Here is a 16,526-nt window from a genome sequence, read left to right as displayed (position 1 = left end):
CTGGGAACTTGTTGGAAATGCAGAATCTTGGTCCAAGATGGATCAGCATTTTTATCCAGGATTCTGCATTTCTAATAAGCTCTGATGCCAGTGCTGTCGGTCCATGGACTGCACTGACTAACACGGTGTTATAGTACTTTCCTCAAGCTGGTTCTTTTGCTGTCCCACCATCAAAGGAGTGGAAGACTGAGGTTGTGTTTTCTGTGCCTTCAGATACACAGCCTAATGTAGATATGACAGATGTACCTTTTTATAATATAACCTGCTGCAGATTGCAGTTTAATCCATCTGTCAGCATTCAAAGCATCTGGGATAGAACGTGTAAAGGCTGACTGATGATAATAAGATAGCCAAGAAGTTAGGCGGGCTCAGTGGCTCATGCCTGTAATCCCAGCACTTTGGGAGGCCAAGGAGGGCGGGTCACGAGGTCAGGAGTTCAAGACCAGCCTGGCCAACATAGTGAAACCCCATCTCTACTAAAAATACAAAAATTAGTCAGGCATGGTGGCGCTCACCTGTAGTCCCAGCTACCTGGGAGGCTGAGGCAGGAGAATCACTTAAGCCCGGGAGGCGGAAGTTGTGGTGAGCTGAGATCACACCACTGCACTCCAGCCTGGGCAACAGAGTAAGACTCCGTCTCAAAAAAAAAAAAAAAAAGGTGAGCCAACCTGAGGTAGTTGGAAAGAGAAGAGATACTTGCTAGATACTTCGCATGCCTAATGCAAATGCATTAGCAGTTTATCATTTAGTAATTAGGAGGGGCCAGAACCTCTTTAAGCAGAGTTGGAAGGTTATTATAGCAGCCGAGATTGAAGTTAATGAGGCCTGAACTAAGGTAGGAGAAGCTGTATTTAGGATTGTTTTTAATGTTGTTTTCAATGTTGTCCTAAATAGGACATTAGGAATGTTGAAAACATTGGGAAGGTTGAAAATAAAATCAAATCAACATTAGGAATGTTGAAAATCAAATTAGTAGTTGTGGCAGAAGTGGGAGAGAATCTAGGTTGATGCCCAGGTTATTGGCTTTGGGAACTGTGTAGATAGGCTCACCTAGAGATTACAGGAAGAAGAGCGATTTGAGATCTATGTTTCACTTTGGATAGATGGAGAGGGATGTCGGTGTAACCTGTCTGGTAGGTATTGAGGTGCACAGTCCTGGAACTCCAGAGGGGAATCTGGCTGGAGCTGCATAGACACTAGTGCAGCCAACTCAGCCATATATATGAAGCTATAGGTGTGGATCCAATCATTCAGAGAGAATGTTCCAGGTGAGAAGAGCCAAGCACCGAACATGGGGCCCTTTGAATGAAAGAAGAACCCTCTCCAGAAGCTTTTGAAGGGACATCAGAGAGGTAGTCACCATGAGATCTTAGAGAGTGCTTCAGGATTGAATTTTATTTTGTTTTTCAAAAGCTTGAAGGTGATACTCTTAACAAGTTTCGTAAGGTTTTTCATTGTCGTTGTCTTTGATGATGGTTAGATAGCTCTTTGTGTTTGTTAATTTTTGTTGGTTTCTAACTTACCAGTTTCTTCTGTGCATTTTTAAGGTCCTTAAAATTCTAGTCAGGGCAGTGATTGATGGGATGACTGATCGAAGTGGAGATGTCGCAACTGGCCTCAAAGGAAAGCTGCAGGAGTTATTTGGCAGAGTGACTTCAAGAGTGACAAATGATGGAGAAATCTGGAGGCTGTATGCCCACGTATATGGAAATGGGCAGAGTGAAAAGCCTGATGAAAATGAAAAGGCAAGTCCTTCATTCCTCCTGAGTCCTTGCCTTTCGTTTGAACATGTGTGTGGTAGATCTACTTTTTTGATGGGTGGAGGAAGAGTTTAACAATCTGAAAAATAAGATTAGTATGCTAGAGTTCAGTTCTGATTCAGAGTCTTTAACCTACGTACTTTGAATTGTGGGCTGGTTAAGACTTGTAACATTCATCTCTTTATTTTCCATGAAGTTTTCTTACACAGTTGTTCTCTGTTCCCTGCAAAAGGGCCTCTTGAAATGGCCACCCCTACTAAATCTGCAGCAAAGAGTTGGCTTTTGTTATTTACTCTACAGCCCTTTCTGCAGGCACGTTGCTAAAGACTATGGTAGATGGGTACAAGGACAGAAGGAGTGTTTAGATCTGAGATGGGGACTAGGAAAAGAAAAGAGAAAAAGGAACAAGATAAAGATCTTGGAAGAGAACTTTTAAGTCAAAACATACAATACTTTTACAAAGGTTGCCCTGCCCTTTCTCACAAGTGTGATAGAACCCCAGTTCCACTCAAGTTATGCCTTTAGCCTCTTATCTTAGAACTTAAAGGAGCCCGCAGAGTTTCCAAGGTTGGAATAATTGTTTTATGTTTCTCTTCAAAACACCCACAGCAAATCAAATGTACTCCTTGTGTGGGTTTGGAATTAGCCACGGCACAGCTAATCTGTGGGATTCTTAGGCATTCTCTCCTCCCTCAGTCCACACAGCTGGCTTCCACCGTGGCCTTGTCAGCCCAGAGAACATGTATCACCTGCACACATGCACACCCTACTTTCATGTCCTTCCATTTCTCCTTGAATTATGGACTTTCTTGCATATATGGAATTAAGAGTACCCAGAATTCTCTGACCTGTGACTTCTCCCTCAAGGATTTGAAAGAGGGTGCATTAAACATCTGTGAGATTACATATTATCTACCAGCAATTTCATTGTTTTAACCAAGTTCCTGCCTCATTCTCTAAACAGGTTTTTTAAACTGATGGCTACAAATGCTGAGAAAATCTGTACATTTACAGATTTCCAAACCTGGCCTTTATATTTTTCTGGTTACAGCGAAGTGTCTCAATCCAGGTACATCCATTTGATTTCTTGCTACGGCTTGTTGCCGTTGGGTGTGCATTTCCACCCCTTCTTTGATGAGAGTAATAGACGCTGTGCTGTACAACACAGATGCTGCTTTTTCACGTTGGAATTAGTTCCATATGACTTCCAGGAAACAGAGTTTGAAATGTGAATTCTACTTGTTATTCTGAATGTTGTTCTTTCTCTTTCCTCAGGCATTCCAGTGCCTCTCAAAGGCATACAAGTGTGACACCCAGTCCAATTGTTGGGAGAAAGATATTACATCATTTAAGGAAGTTGTTCAAAGAGCCTTAGGACTTGCACATGGTATTTGATGTAACATTTGATATCCATGGAATGTTTTGACTTATTTTCTACTGACAAAAAAGAGTGTTGGTCAAAAGTAAAGTTCCATTATAAATAATATCAAATTATTTCATTATATTGCTATTGTTGTATTTAATTCAGCAAACATTCATAGACCACCTACTGTGTAATAGGCATTTTGAAATAAGAAGAAACAGGATAGAGGCTTATATTCTGTTGGAGTAAGTAACAGAAATTAGAAACTTTTTTAGAGATGTGAAACATCTTTACAACTTTGTATAACCTTCCTTCCACACCGAGTCTCATTGTGTTGATTACATAGCATTAAGGAAATCTGTTAACTTTAACTTGACTCACACATAGATCTCTGGGGTACATAGCAATATGCAAAGAGCTATAGCATATACAAAAGAAATATAAAATATAAGCCTTATCTTTGGGAAATGGTAGAGGATATTGTTTGAGGAGAGGTTTAACCTTACATATAAAATTATGTGACTTTTGGGTAAATATAGTCCAAATAAGCATTGCTTTTAATTATTAATTTTTAAAAATGCCAGTTAAATTTGGTAATGCATTTTTATGTTTATATATGAATGTGGGTGTGTGATGCAGTTCCAATAAAATAATGATGCCCCCCAGTGTTAAGAACTGAATCACAAGGACCTTAAACCAATCCTAAAGTTCTCCTCCTACTTCCCTGCCTGACTAACTTCCTTGCTGCCACTAATAATTACAACAAATAGGGAGCAAACAAGGAAGAATGCAAAGGGCAGAGCTTTAGAATCAGGGAGGCCTAAGCTCCAGGAACAGCTCTACCACATGCTTGCTAGTTGACCTTGGGTAAATAATTTAACTTCTCTGAGCCTTACTTTCCTCATCAGTAAAATGGGATAATACCTACCCATGAAGAATAAATGAAAACATTCAAACACTTAGCAGTATTTCACACGTGGTTTAGATGTTAATACCCTACCCTCTCACCATCACCCTCTTCCTTCCAAAGTAGAGGACTTGAGCTATAGATGATAAGGGACTCAAAACTAAAAAGAGAAAAATTAAGAACAAGGATAAAGTTTGGCTTGCTTATAAAGAAGTCACAGAACATTCAAACAATTTAGAAATTAGCTTGGTAGTTGATAATTCTACCTTTGACCTTTGATATCTTTGACCTAAAGGATATAAATATCTAATTTCCTGAGTCACCTAGCACTTGGCAGAGAAGGTAGAACTGCTGAGCTCCGTACAGCTGAAAGTCAATGTAGAAAAGTTTGGGGTAATTGCTAACAGAGCCGTAGAAGGATGTTTTGGGGGTGGTTAGAATTCACGTGGCTTCTACCGACCTCATGGTGGGTGGGTTCAGATGGGATCCAGTCCTTATGCTTTTGGTCTTTGTGGATATAGTATGATATTTGGGGAAACCCACACTGATGTATTAGGTACATAATTAGCAGGATGGGATTTACTTTGAAAAATTTATCTTATCTACTTCAACTTGCCAACTCTAAGCATTTCTATGAACTGTCAAAGCCATGATATTTTCTGTACTCACCAAGTAATGGTATTAAACCTGTCAAAGAGAGATATGCAGGTTAAAGAGATACTCTAGGAGAAATCTTTATTTTGCATCTTAAAGTTGGGTTTAAACTATTATTGGCATTATTTTCTTCATCAGGGCAATACTTGGAGAAAAACAAGTGTCCATTCTTTTAAGTTCTCCTTTGACATCATTGAATTATGTGTTCATGCTCCTACAACATTTTAAGCATATTTGAGTGGATGCCCAGCTTTCGTTTCTAATGATATTTTAGATTTACAAAGATAAATCTTAACCATTTCCTTGTTACTTTTGTACATTAGTGCTCAAAGAATAAGCTGGATTTCTCTGTGTATGAGTCTCTTCAAAACATTGTTCCTCTACCCCACCCAATTATAAAAAGGAAATACAGTCAAGCTTCCCATAGCAACATTTTGGTCACCAGTGGACCCACATATATGACAGTGGCCCCATAATATTATAAAACCATATTTTTACTGTACCTTCCCAATGTTTAGATAGACAAATACTTACCATTGTGTTCTGATTGCCTGCAGTGTTCGGTACAGTCAAATGCTGTGCAGGGTTGTAGCCTAGGAGTAGTAGGCTATATACCATGTAGCCAGGTGCATAGTAGGCTATACCATCTAGGTTTGTGTAAGTACACCCTATGATGTTCTCACAACAACAAAATTGCCTAACCACACATTTCTTACACCGTATCCCTGTCATTAAGCGATGCATGACTGCATAACATTTTTAAAAATCTCCACATGGTTTACTCCTTGGGTTGCTGTCATTAAGGTAGCCATGCACTTCAGAAAGCTTGATAAGTTATTGCGACCTTGACATAGTATTTGAGGCCTCCCTATAACAATGTCGTCATTGTGTGCTCATTTGTATTGTCTGGAAGGTATACATTTATAGTTTCTGCTATTTTATTTTCTGGGAAAGGGTGGGCTAAAGTGTTTCAGCTCTTTGCCATCCAGGAGTTTTTAAAATAAGAGTTAATGCATTTTAACTGCAGTCTACATAGAGGAGGCACTGCTGCTTCAGATTTTCTGATGATTTGAAACAGCAAGTTATTTCTCTCCCTCTAGCTGTCTCTCTCTATCTCAGTCTATAATGCCTTTTGGAAATGGGATTGAGTAGGAAAACTAATAGAGTATATCTGTCTTTTTGCTTTACTTTTGCTTTTGTCAGAATGAAAATAAGGGATTAAAAAAAGAAATACAACAGTTTCTGATCTAAACTGCTGGGTACTAAACAGCTCAAATACTGCTGCCATGGTGGTTACAACTTTCCTCTACTAAGAGAAACAGACTAATAATCCCCACTATCTCTGGGCTAATTCTGCCTTTTGAAAATGGGCTTAACATTGCTAATTACTATGCATCCTTTCACCCTTTAATGAGAAATGTCAAAGTCTAATTATTATTCCTCATTATTACTCTAAAATAGGAATGTCAAACCTGGTTCTTGCTGGCTTTGGAAGATATTAATTAATGACAGAACTCTGTTTTGCCAGGCACAGGCAGCCTCTACCGATTGATTAGTGTTTGCATGCAAAAAGAAATCTGTTGGGCTGGGTATGTTGTCTCATGCCTGTAATTGGGAGGCTGAGGTGGGTGGATCACTTGAGCCCAGGAGTTCAAGATCAGCCTGAGCAACATAGTGAGACCCCATCTCTACCAAAAAATTAAAAAATTAAAACATTAGCTGGTTGTGGTGGCATGCACCTGTGGTCCCAGCTACTTGAGAGGCTGAGGTAAGAGAATCACTTGAATCCTGGAGGTTGAGGCTGCAGTGAGCCATGATTGCGTCACTGCACTCCAGCCTGGGTGACAGAGTGAGACCTTGTCTCAAAAAAAAAAAAAAAAAAAATTGATTTTCTATCCTTGGTCTACAATCTAGAGTATAAAGTAGACTTTAATCCTTGCGCTGTTTAGTGTCATTTTAAAAGAGTATCTGATGATTGGTCTGTTTGAATTTAGTGAGCATAATTTAGGGAACAAAACCAAAAACAAGTCAGTGGGGAAATATTGGGCATTATGTTTGTACAAAGCTCTTCACTTGTTCTCATAAAGCATTAACAGCCAGGCCTTCTACCAGGAAGAATGATGCCTTCTTCGTAATTTCAGGTTTTGGGAAAATGGGTTCCCCAGAATGCTGGGAGCAGAGTTGTGATTCACTCTTCCCCAGTCCCTGCTGATGCCAAGCCTTGCTCAGGAACTTAAGAACCTGGTTGTGGTTGCGTTCTCTAAATGAAGACACATGGGTTGCTGTCAGTGCTTCCTGAATGGTGCTTTAAACCCTGATTTTGAAAATGCAGTAAGAATTGAGCCATACAGATCTGGCATGTCACTTCCTTAGGCTTGTGTCATCAGCAGTTGTGAAGTCCCCTTTGGGGACTTGGTAGCATGGAAAGCCACACAAAGATGTGCTGCATCTGTTTTTGTCTGTGTGGATACTTTGTTTTCAATAATATTTTGTCTCCTTGCCTAATTTTATTTGTCTATGCACATGTGTGCGTGTGTGTGTTCAAATGCATGCATGTGTAGGTGTTTAGGGTCTCTTCCCAGTGATCCATAACTCACCAAAAATCACCTGTTTTCCCCAAAAATTCTGTGGAGCAGTAAATTATCATTCTTAAAGAAGGATAGAGAAAGGCCAGGTGCAATGGCTGACACCTGTAATCTTAGTGCTTTGGGAGGCTGCAGCAGGAGGCTAGCTTGAGGCCAGTAGTTCAAGGCTGCATGCCACACCTCCAGCCTGAGTGACAGGGTAAGACCCCGTATCTTAAAAAAAAAAAAGAAGAAGAAGAAGAAGAAGGATAAAGGGAAAAGCTATGTACATAATTATTATTTTTCAAAAATAAAAACTTTCCAGATAGAAGTGTTTCTAAAGTCTGTTACTATAAAATTCTAATTAAATAATTGGCTTTTGTACCTGTGAATTATTATTAACACTTTTTAATGGATGTTTCTCTCCATATTTATTTTCCAGTGGCCATAAAATGCAGTAAAAACAAATCCAGTCCCCAAGAAGCTGTACAAATGCTTTCTTCAGTTCGACTCAACTTACGGGGCTTGTTATCTAAAGCAAAGGTGAGAGTGACATGTGAATGAATTGGAATTGTCTTATAGAAAAAGGTCATTAGTATCAGCTTATTGCTGTTAAATCTTCTTTTACATCAGTGACAATTTTAGGCGCATGTTATATTTTATATAGCAGCCCCCTCATGGTTGGTTGTGTTGTGAGGATACTATTGGCCTAATGGCTAGACCACTCTAAATGTGTATGACTTAAGAGTCTTTGAAATTGGCTGGGTACAGTGACTCATGCCTGTAATCCCAGCACTTTGGGAGGCCAAAGGGGGCAGATCATTTGAGGTTGGGAGTTTTAGACCAGCCTGGCCAACATGGTGAAACCGCATCTCTACTAAAAAATACAGAAATTAGCTGGGCATGGTGGCGGGTGCCTGTAATCCCAGCCACTCGGGAGGCTGAGGCAGGAGAATCGCTTGAACCTGGGAGGCAGAGGTTGCAGTGAGCCGAAATTGCACCACTGCACTTCAGCCTGGGTGACAGAGTGAGATACCGTCTCCAAAAAAAAAAAAGTCTTTGAAATTAATGTTTACAATTCAGCCCTTAATGCTTTCCTTAAATTAAATTAAAGCAATGCTCTTGTATTTATTGTCATTTTCCCCCAAAGTGTGTCATATATGCCACTGGTAAACTTCTGGTTTAAATATATATTCATTTCAGTACATACTAGAAAAAAAGTAGACTAGCTCATCAAGCCTATAATTTCATGAATATTATTGCTTATTTTGTATTTGGCTTAGATAAAAATATTAAGTAAGTGGTATATGAATTTGAGCAAAATTGTTAAGGTAGATGGCAATAGAGGTTTGACAACTGAAGTATGCCATTAGTTCACAAAAACTAACTTGTGGACCAGTGCTGGGCCAGAGATGCCTAAGAATCACTCAGGGAGCTTTATTGAAGACTGGATTGATTCCTGGGCTCGATCTGTGACCGATGTAGATTCAGGTCTGGGATGGACCCAGGATATCTGTTGAATTTCCTATGTGATTTTACTGTGCAGCCAGGTTTGGATTATACCTCTGGAAGCAAAATTTGGACAAATATAACTTCTAGCACAATTTAGCACTTACTTTTTCTAGCCTTTACTTGCTTTCACTATTGCGTCTTGGGTTGCAAAGTAATTTTGACTTACTTCTGAGAGTAAGTCTCTGGCACACGGAGGCCACTTCTGAATACCTTTTTACTCTGTAACCACCTTTCTGAGTATTTTTTTGTTCTTATTAATGGTTTGATCTTTTCAGATCAAGGCATCATTTTTGCCTCTTTAAATAATTAACTTACTTCACTTTTCCTGTTGATCTGCATGACCCAGGAGAACTGTATTTCCTCCTAGCTTGGCAGCACAACTTCAAAATCGTGTCTACAAGAGCTCCCTCAAAGTCAGAGCAGCAAGGTTTTTTCCTGTGACTTTCCTTCCCAAAGTGGGAGCTTTGTTTCCTACTTTTGATCAGTGATCTAATCAAAGTAGTTTACTTCTGCTACTACCACAGTAGTTTACTTCTTCAGGGTATACCGTGGCTTCCTTTTGTCTGTGCAAAGCTTTTTCTTATAAATTACTATTTTATGTAATCTATACTTGCATGACTTGAATAGTATTGTCTGTGCAGGTACTGCACACCTTCCCATATTATGGTAGATTCCCGAATAATGAAAATGCGGCCCCGGAACATCATCTGTGTTTAGATTTTCATTCTCATTAGATGCCAACTGGATTATCCAAAAATGGGAAAAATTACCTCCCAGTGCCTCCTCTGAAGCATATTTCACATATATTTGGGAGTCTCTGGTTTCGTAGATCTTATGCCTTTTCTATTTACTGTATTAGGTTTGTCAAACTGAATTGCATTCCAAAAAAGTCACTTTTTTAGAATACTTTAAAAAGTGAAAATGAAGATTGAAAATGAATGAGGATAACTATCTTAAATAGCTTGCAGCCTATGTTAAATAGGCTTAATTGAATGAATCTCAGGTCTTTTCTTGCCAGGCCAGGAACTTCATGGAAATAAGCTCCTAGTACCTAGAGACTCACCTAACAAATCATCCAGTCCGTGCTCTCCCAGGACAGAGTGACTCCCCTGCCCATTGGCACCCTGTCCTTGTACAGGTTTGCTGCCAAGAGTGGCGTGAAGGGGCTGTTAGCGAGAGTGCTGGAGAGCCTGGACACAGAACAGATTTGACCCCTTACAGTCTTTGGGACTCTCAGCAAATTATTCACTTTTTTCTAAGCCTCAGTTTCTCTGTGCTTCCTCCTTACCCCACAGGGAAGTGATGCCAATTGATTATGATTTGCAAGCACTGTAATTCTTAGTTTAAAAACACACACACACAAAACAAAAAAACTATGTGAGGCTAGATTATTTTCCTAAAAGGTGTTTTCTCTACTGATGACATTGGAGCAGTTCCTACTTCATTTTGTTATGAAATGCTGTACAAATCATGTAGTCAAATCCAATGAAACAGATGTTTGGCAAGCTACATAAATGGTATTTCTGAATAAAACATATACACAGTCGCATGTACACACATGCACACGTGTACACACATACACATACAATGGGGTCATAAAATCCTGAAGCTGATCTTCTTGGGGGCCTATGTTGGCTCAGCAGGCAGTTCCCGGAGAGGCATTTCCAAATGTTTTCAGCTATGGGAGCATTATTGAAATCTGTTACAATAAACCTCCCAAGGCAATTCCTTTTTCAGGGAGAGGACACAGTTATTTTTATTTTGCTGGACTTTTTTCTAGGATAATCTTTGTGGTCTCTGAGGCCTAAGCCAAATTAATTTTCAAATAAGTAGCATAAAGGGTATGATTTATATGAATTTGAATATAGAATATATTTGTTTTGCCTGCATACACAATAAATAAACTCGTTTTGTTTGGTTGAATTATGTCTGTTCATTCAAAAACCATCCTATAACATTGAAATGAATAATCAGAATTTAGGCAAATGCTTTGAAGAGCAGAGCTCATTTGAATTTATAAGTTCAGGCATGTTGTTTTGATTCACCCTTTAATTATTTTAGCTTGTACATTTCTAGGCTAGTGAACAGAAAAAAATGCTACCATTGCTATTATAATTGTTTAGTATTATTATGCAAAAGGTTTTTTAACTCTATACTCTGTATCTATTTTATTTTAAAGAAATTTGTATTGTTTTAATACTTCTGCTTTGTTTTTTATATTACAGCAACTTTTTACAGATGTGGCAACTGGAGAAATGTCCAGGGAATTAGCTGATGACATAACAGCTATGGACACCTTAGTGACAGAGCTCCAAGACCTAAGCAACCAGTTTCGAAATCAGTATTGACTCTGCAGGGAGCAGATTCTGGAAAAGGTGCTTTCACCTTCTGATAAAAGATACATCTGTATATCTGAAATGCAAGATACTGATTTTTGAAATAAATTTGTTTTATGACAAATTCTTGGTTTTGTGAGGTTTTCAATTTTATATGCTTTCTGAAGTACGTTAAATTTTTAAAACTCCCTATTTCGTCAGGTCTAATTATAGTTGAGTTCAGTATTTTTATTCTTGAGGTATTTTGGCACAAAGAGCAAATAAATTAATTTTGTTTTTAATATAGGGTTTATTCTCTTTCAGCCTAACATTAATTGGATCAAACTTTGGAAAACCTTTTGTCTAAACAGATGAAAATCATATACTACAAGTTTGTGAAATCATTAGATTGACTGCTTTATTGTTCAAAAGTGATAAAAGAGTGGATTTGGAGGTAGAAACATTTATGCTTCTTGAGATTTTGTGCTTGTTTCAGAAAGATACAGACTTGGCGAAATTGGAAATGTGAGCACGGTTTAACTTCTAAATCAAGAAAATGCAAGAATAAAATGGCATAACCTAAATTTTTACTTAGTTACTAGGAACTAGGCTGTTGCCCCTTCATTATGTATACGACCAGCCCCAAAGATAGTTGTTTAATTAGGGTATTATGGGTGAAGACAGCTATTAATGGTGCCATATTACAGAAATGCCAAAGTAAAATGCTTTCAATGTCTATGGAACCAAATATTGAAGGCAGCAGCTGAGCTTAATAATCTTAGTCCAAAAGTCATAGTGAGGAATTCTAAGTCCTGGCTTGGGTTGCTACATTTTGGGTCCCATGTATAAATCACTTGGCCCTTTTTTTTTCCATGTTCTTATATATAAGATGTAAATAATTTCTACTCGTAGCCTCTTTGTGAGTTTCAGCTGCCTTTGGAAACTTAAAAATTCATAATCCATTAAGTATCCTGAACACTTAAAAACCGTCTTTAAAAAACTCTTTCATAGTGAATTTTGGTTATGAATGTTTACCAGTGCTAAATGCTCTCATTTCTTAACCACCTGCTTCTTTTCTATTAGCATATTGCCTTAAAAAAAAAGTTGGCGTATGCCCCAAAGCAGTTTCTCTTATAGCAGAGACAATACCTGTGAGAAAGACCAATAAAATGAGTTAACATTAAGGGTCTACTTAAACCTTTTATAGAAGTCATTGAGGAATAGATGGGTGAATAGGTGGGTGGATGCTTGAATGGGTGGATGGAACAAGGTTTTAAGATTAATTTTTATTAGTATCAAGCTGTGAACCCTAATAGAAAATAGACAGAAAATAAATACTGAAAAGGACAATCATTTCAGCAATCAAGTAGAGGACTGAAATAGAGCATCGAAGTTGTAGAAGTTTTTGGTCTTCAGTTTGCTTTCCTTGGGTTCAAGGTAGAAAGGCATCAGTGATTGTGAGAAGTCACAAACCAAGTCACAGAAGAGCTATCTCCTTGTAGTCATGTTCTCCAATGCTGTGCGGGACAAAGTCAAAGTAATATATTATATATATTACTCTTTTATCTTGGAGTGATCTCACAAAAGTGAGAGCTACTAGATCTTTTCTTTAAAGGCATAGAGCTATTAGTTTTGTTTTTTTTTTAATCTTACTTATGTGAGTGTTTAAGATAATTGAAGAAAATGTGTGGGGAGGTAAAGTAGGGAAAGCTTGGGGTTTTCTAAATAAGCCTCATCTCTGCTACCTAACATTTAATATTTAATTTAGCTACTTGGTTTTTTCATCTGGCAAATGAGTGTGGTGATGATAGTACTTTTCATCAAGTTGTTCCTATCTCTTAAAACATTTTCACCTAGCCTCAGAGTTAGTGATACAGAATCTGTATATACTCCAGCCTGGGCTCCTAACTGCAAAAGAGAGAAGATAGGCTTCAGTGGAATACCTAATTGCAAACTCAAGAAGCTTGCAGAGATGGTACTGAGACTGGAAGGCAGAGCAGTGGCCGGGTGTTGAGAGGTGGGAGCAGGTGGGACTCAGAGCTCAGATTCCCAGAGTGGACGTTGAGGTCCCCATTTAGGGGTGGAAGGCTTGGACCCACCTTGGATGGAGCCTTAACACAGATGAGGACCACAGCCATTGAAAGCATCGACTAATTTGACTGTGTTATCAAGACTATTCTTATGCTGTACTTGTTTCTCTTGGGCATGCCATTAGTGTGGTATTCATAAGCAGAAATGTAAAAAAGAAATGACAAGAAGTATGTATAGTAAATCCACCTACTTTCCAGACTTAGTTCAAAGATTATGACCTAAGCAGAGGTCTGGTTAGTTTAGGCTTTGTGAACATTTGTCCGAATTATAGTAGGTTTACTAAGCTAAAAACCCTGGGTGACTCTGATGAAAAGTATTTCTTTTTTTCCACTGCTGTTTTTGTAACATCCACATCAATCTAAATTGCTGTTTAGATAAGGTAACTCTACTTTACTGGCCAAGAGTGAGGAATAAAATCTGTTAAGTGGATGCAACACACTTCCTTTCTGCCTGTTCTTTCAACAGGCCCTATAGTGAAATGGCAAAGAGCCTTTATTCAGATGGTGGGTGCCATGCTGTGGTAATACAGATGGATTTTTCACAACATGCAGAAGTGCTTATAAATAGATACGTTTCAATCAACAAGTAGCTTATTCAGGCATGTGCTCAAATATAGTAGCTGCATTCATTAGACAGACATTTCCACTAATCCCAAGACTATACTAATAAAAGAGTAATCCCTTATGGGCTAAAGGTGGTGCTGGTTTGCTTTTAACTCTTAGAGTCCTTCACACACCAAGGCCTAATAATAATTGTAGCTGTATTTGGTTTTCACCAAGTGAACTTAACCCATTTATGCCGGAGGTTGCAATTGTTAAAATTTTTGCAATCAGAACTTGGTAATGACCTTGAGCAGTAGAATATAAATAACTCACACGCTTAGCTTTCCGATAATGGAACACTAAGCATAAATGGGTTAAAAGCTGAGCTTATCTTGGAATTTTTCTATTCTTATTTTTTTAAATTGCAGGAGCTTAGTGAGGAAAGAGGTGCTTTTTACTCTAGATATGTAGCTTGCAGCAAAGCCAATTCAAAAATCAATTTGTGTGTGTGTGTATGTTTTCTCAATACTTTATCATAAAGCACTTCTCTCTTTCACCTTGGTTCACAGAAGTGTTCTCTTGAGCAGTTTCTGTTTTGTTCTTTGATGTTAGGATAAATAACAAGTTAATGGTCAATTTTGAGAGCATTTGCAAGCTCTCACTATAGTGGTTTGCCTTTTTACGTGGACTTTTTCCCCTTCAATAGCTCTTTACTCCTCCTATGTTATTCAGAGCTAGCTGTAATTCGTTTGCTTAGCACAACACCAAAATTTTTCCCTTGCCAGTGATGTCAAATCTGCCTTCCTTTTTATTATTCTGACTTATAAACTGCAGTGACCTCTGAGTCAACTTTGCCATCCCTTGGCCCTGTGCCAACATTGTGTTCTGTGAAAAGAGAGTCCTGCCAAGGGCTACGAGGCAGAAAACTGATGTTATTAAAGTGGTCTTCTGAACGGTAAGTATCAGCCATTTTCTAATCTTTTGTGATGTTATTGCCAGAAAGGGGGAGGGGGAGGTAAATCATGTTAATGTTGTTAAGGATCTAACCCATGCATTGCTAACCTTTTCCAGATTGAGGGCTCAGATGCACATCAGTATCTATAGGCGCACAGAAATTATTGCACAGCACTGTTCACAGACAGATGTGCTTCTTGAAGACTCTATTACTGTGAGACTCGAAGAAGTTTCTTAATGTCTGAGCCTCAGTTCTGTTATCTGTAGCCTGTTAGTGATCCATATTGTACAGGGGTGTTATATACAAGACCAATTGAGAAGATGCATATAAGGTGCTTTAAAAATAAGTGACATAGAAACATGATGCAAGCAAGAGTGTCTTCGAAACCATTTGATTATCAACACTGACAACATTTTCTGTGCCCCACTCAGGAGCCTGATGACATTCAGTGCTGCTGGGCCGTGATACCAAAGTGTTTATTAGCATTTCATTCTGTAGCAACCTTTTCCCCATTTCTGGGTGGTAAGTGGTGATAAGGGAAGGGATAAAGAAGAGAACATGATGGATTTTTATGAAGTAAACGAGAAAGAACCAAGTTCCCATCATTAGGATTTCTCAGGTTGGTGCTAAGAAAAGGAAAGAAAAAGAGGAGGGAGAGGAACAGACAAAAGCAAAACAAAAAACTGATGAAATGGGGAAGTGCCTGACTAGGATGAAGTCAGGATTAGAAGACCTGGATGAAGTCTCAGCCTTACTGCCTCCTAGCTATGACCACACCTGAGCTCCTGAACCTCTCAGCCCCAATTTCCTCAGCTATAAAAATGCAAATACCCACCCTACAGACCAGACTGAATTTATCAGATGGTGTATGTGAAGTACTTTGTGAGCAACTGCGTACAATTAGTTATTGTTATGATCAAGAGAAAGGGGCATTGTGGATGGTCTATCAGTTCCCGGGGGCTGGTGGAGTCCCTGGATAGGAGTATGCAGCAACTTGGCTCCAGTTTCTGTAATCCCACGGGGGTCATAACCCTGAGGTTTGAGAAACAATGCTGCAGAATATCTTTCAGTCTTGCCCTTCATCACTCTATTTACTGAATCAATCTGGCCTAGAGGATATCTGGTGCCAGGGTTGATAAAAGCTGTCTTGGTATTTTTACAGCTGTCTGGTCAGAAGACATGCTTATGCCATAACAGCTCCAGCTCCTTCTCTCTCACTCTCTCTCTCTCTCTGTCACACACACACACACACACACACACACACACACACACACACACACACACGAACAGCACTAGAATGTGCTTTACATATGAAGTTGATTCCCCTGATCGTTATCAGTGGGACACAGGGTGATTTCTTCAGATAGGTATGCCCTGATTAATGTTCACCCTCCTCCTTTAATAAATTGCAGAAGTGTTCCATGTTTATCTCCAAAAAATTAGAAAATACAAATAAGCAAGAAGAAAAAAAATCATCCAAAATCCCAGCCCTGTAGAAGATAACCCTGTTAACTTTTTTGTATATCCTTCCAGACTATTTCTTAGATAAATAAATATACATATATCTGAGAGATAATCGGCTTTTTGTTTGTTTTTACTTAATTAAGCTTTTCAGTAAAACACATGGAAGCAGGCCCTTTATTAACATTTGTGGAGCTCCAGGCCAGAGTACATATAGAGGCCTGCTTACTATATATCTAAATATTTCAAAGTTAAAAATCAAGCAAAGAAATGGTTAAATAAAATTTGTTTTATGCTTTGATCTTGACAGATATTCCTTTATAATGACTTGGAAGGCCATATTTTAATTTGGAGTTCTCAAACATCTCAGAACTCAGCCAAAAATGGGTGCAGAGAGAGTCA

General features: G+C 38.6%; 1 protein-coding gene and 1 long non-coding RNA gene across 3 annotated transcripts in view; both read left to right on the top strand.

Annotated features, from left to right (window-relative positions):
* Positions 1–11,217, top strand: part of TTC27 (tetratricopeptide repeat domain 27) — a 194,512-nt gene extending 183,295 nt beyond the window's left edge. For both annotated transcript variants that reach the window (XM_003262719.3, XM_030800389.1), the window contains exons 17-20: positions 1,548–1,745; positions 3,036–3,147; positions 7,691–7,791; positions 10,986–11,217. In XM_003262719.3, coding sequence (XP_003262767.1) covers positions 1,548–1,745; positions 3,036–3,147; positions 7,691–7,791; positions 10,986–11,108 — 534 coding nt within the window. In that variant the 3' untranslated portion in view covers positions 11,109–11,217. The remainder of the gene's footprint in view (positions 1–1,547; positions 1,746–3,035; positions 3,148–7,690; positions 7,792–10,985) is intronic.
* A 3,368-nt stretch (positions 11,218–14,585) lies between these two features.
* LOC105738608 overlaps positions 14,586–16,526 on the top strand; it is a 110,357-nt gene continuing 108,416 nt past the window's right edge. The window contains exon 1 of the long non-coding RNA XR_004027020.1: positions 14,586–14,663. This is a non-coding gene — a long non-coding RNA (uncharacterized LOC105738608). The remainder of the gene's footprint in view (positions 14,664–16,526) is intronic.

This window comes from Nomascus leucogenys, chromosome 19 (assembly GCF_006542625.1).
Source record: "Nomascus leucogenys isolate Asia chromosome 19, Asia_NLE_v1, whole genome shotgun sequence".
NCBI classification, from domain to species: Eukaryota; Metazoa; Chordata; class Mammalia; order Primates; family Hylobatidae; genus Nomascus; species Nomascus leucogenys.
The sequence above is the reverse complement of the archived record's forward strand: the minus strand, read 5'-3'. Positions and strand labels throughout refer to the sequence as shown.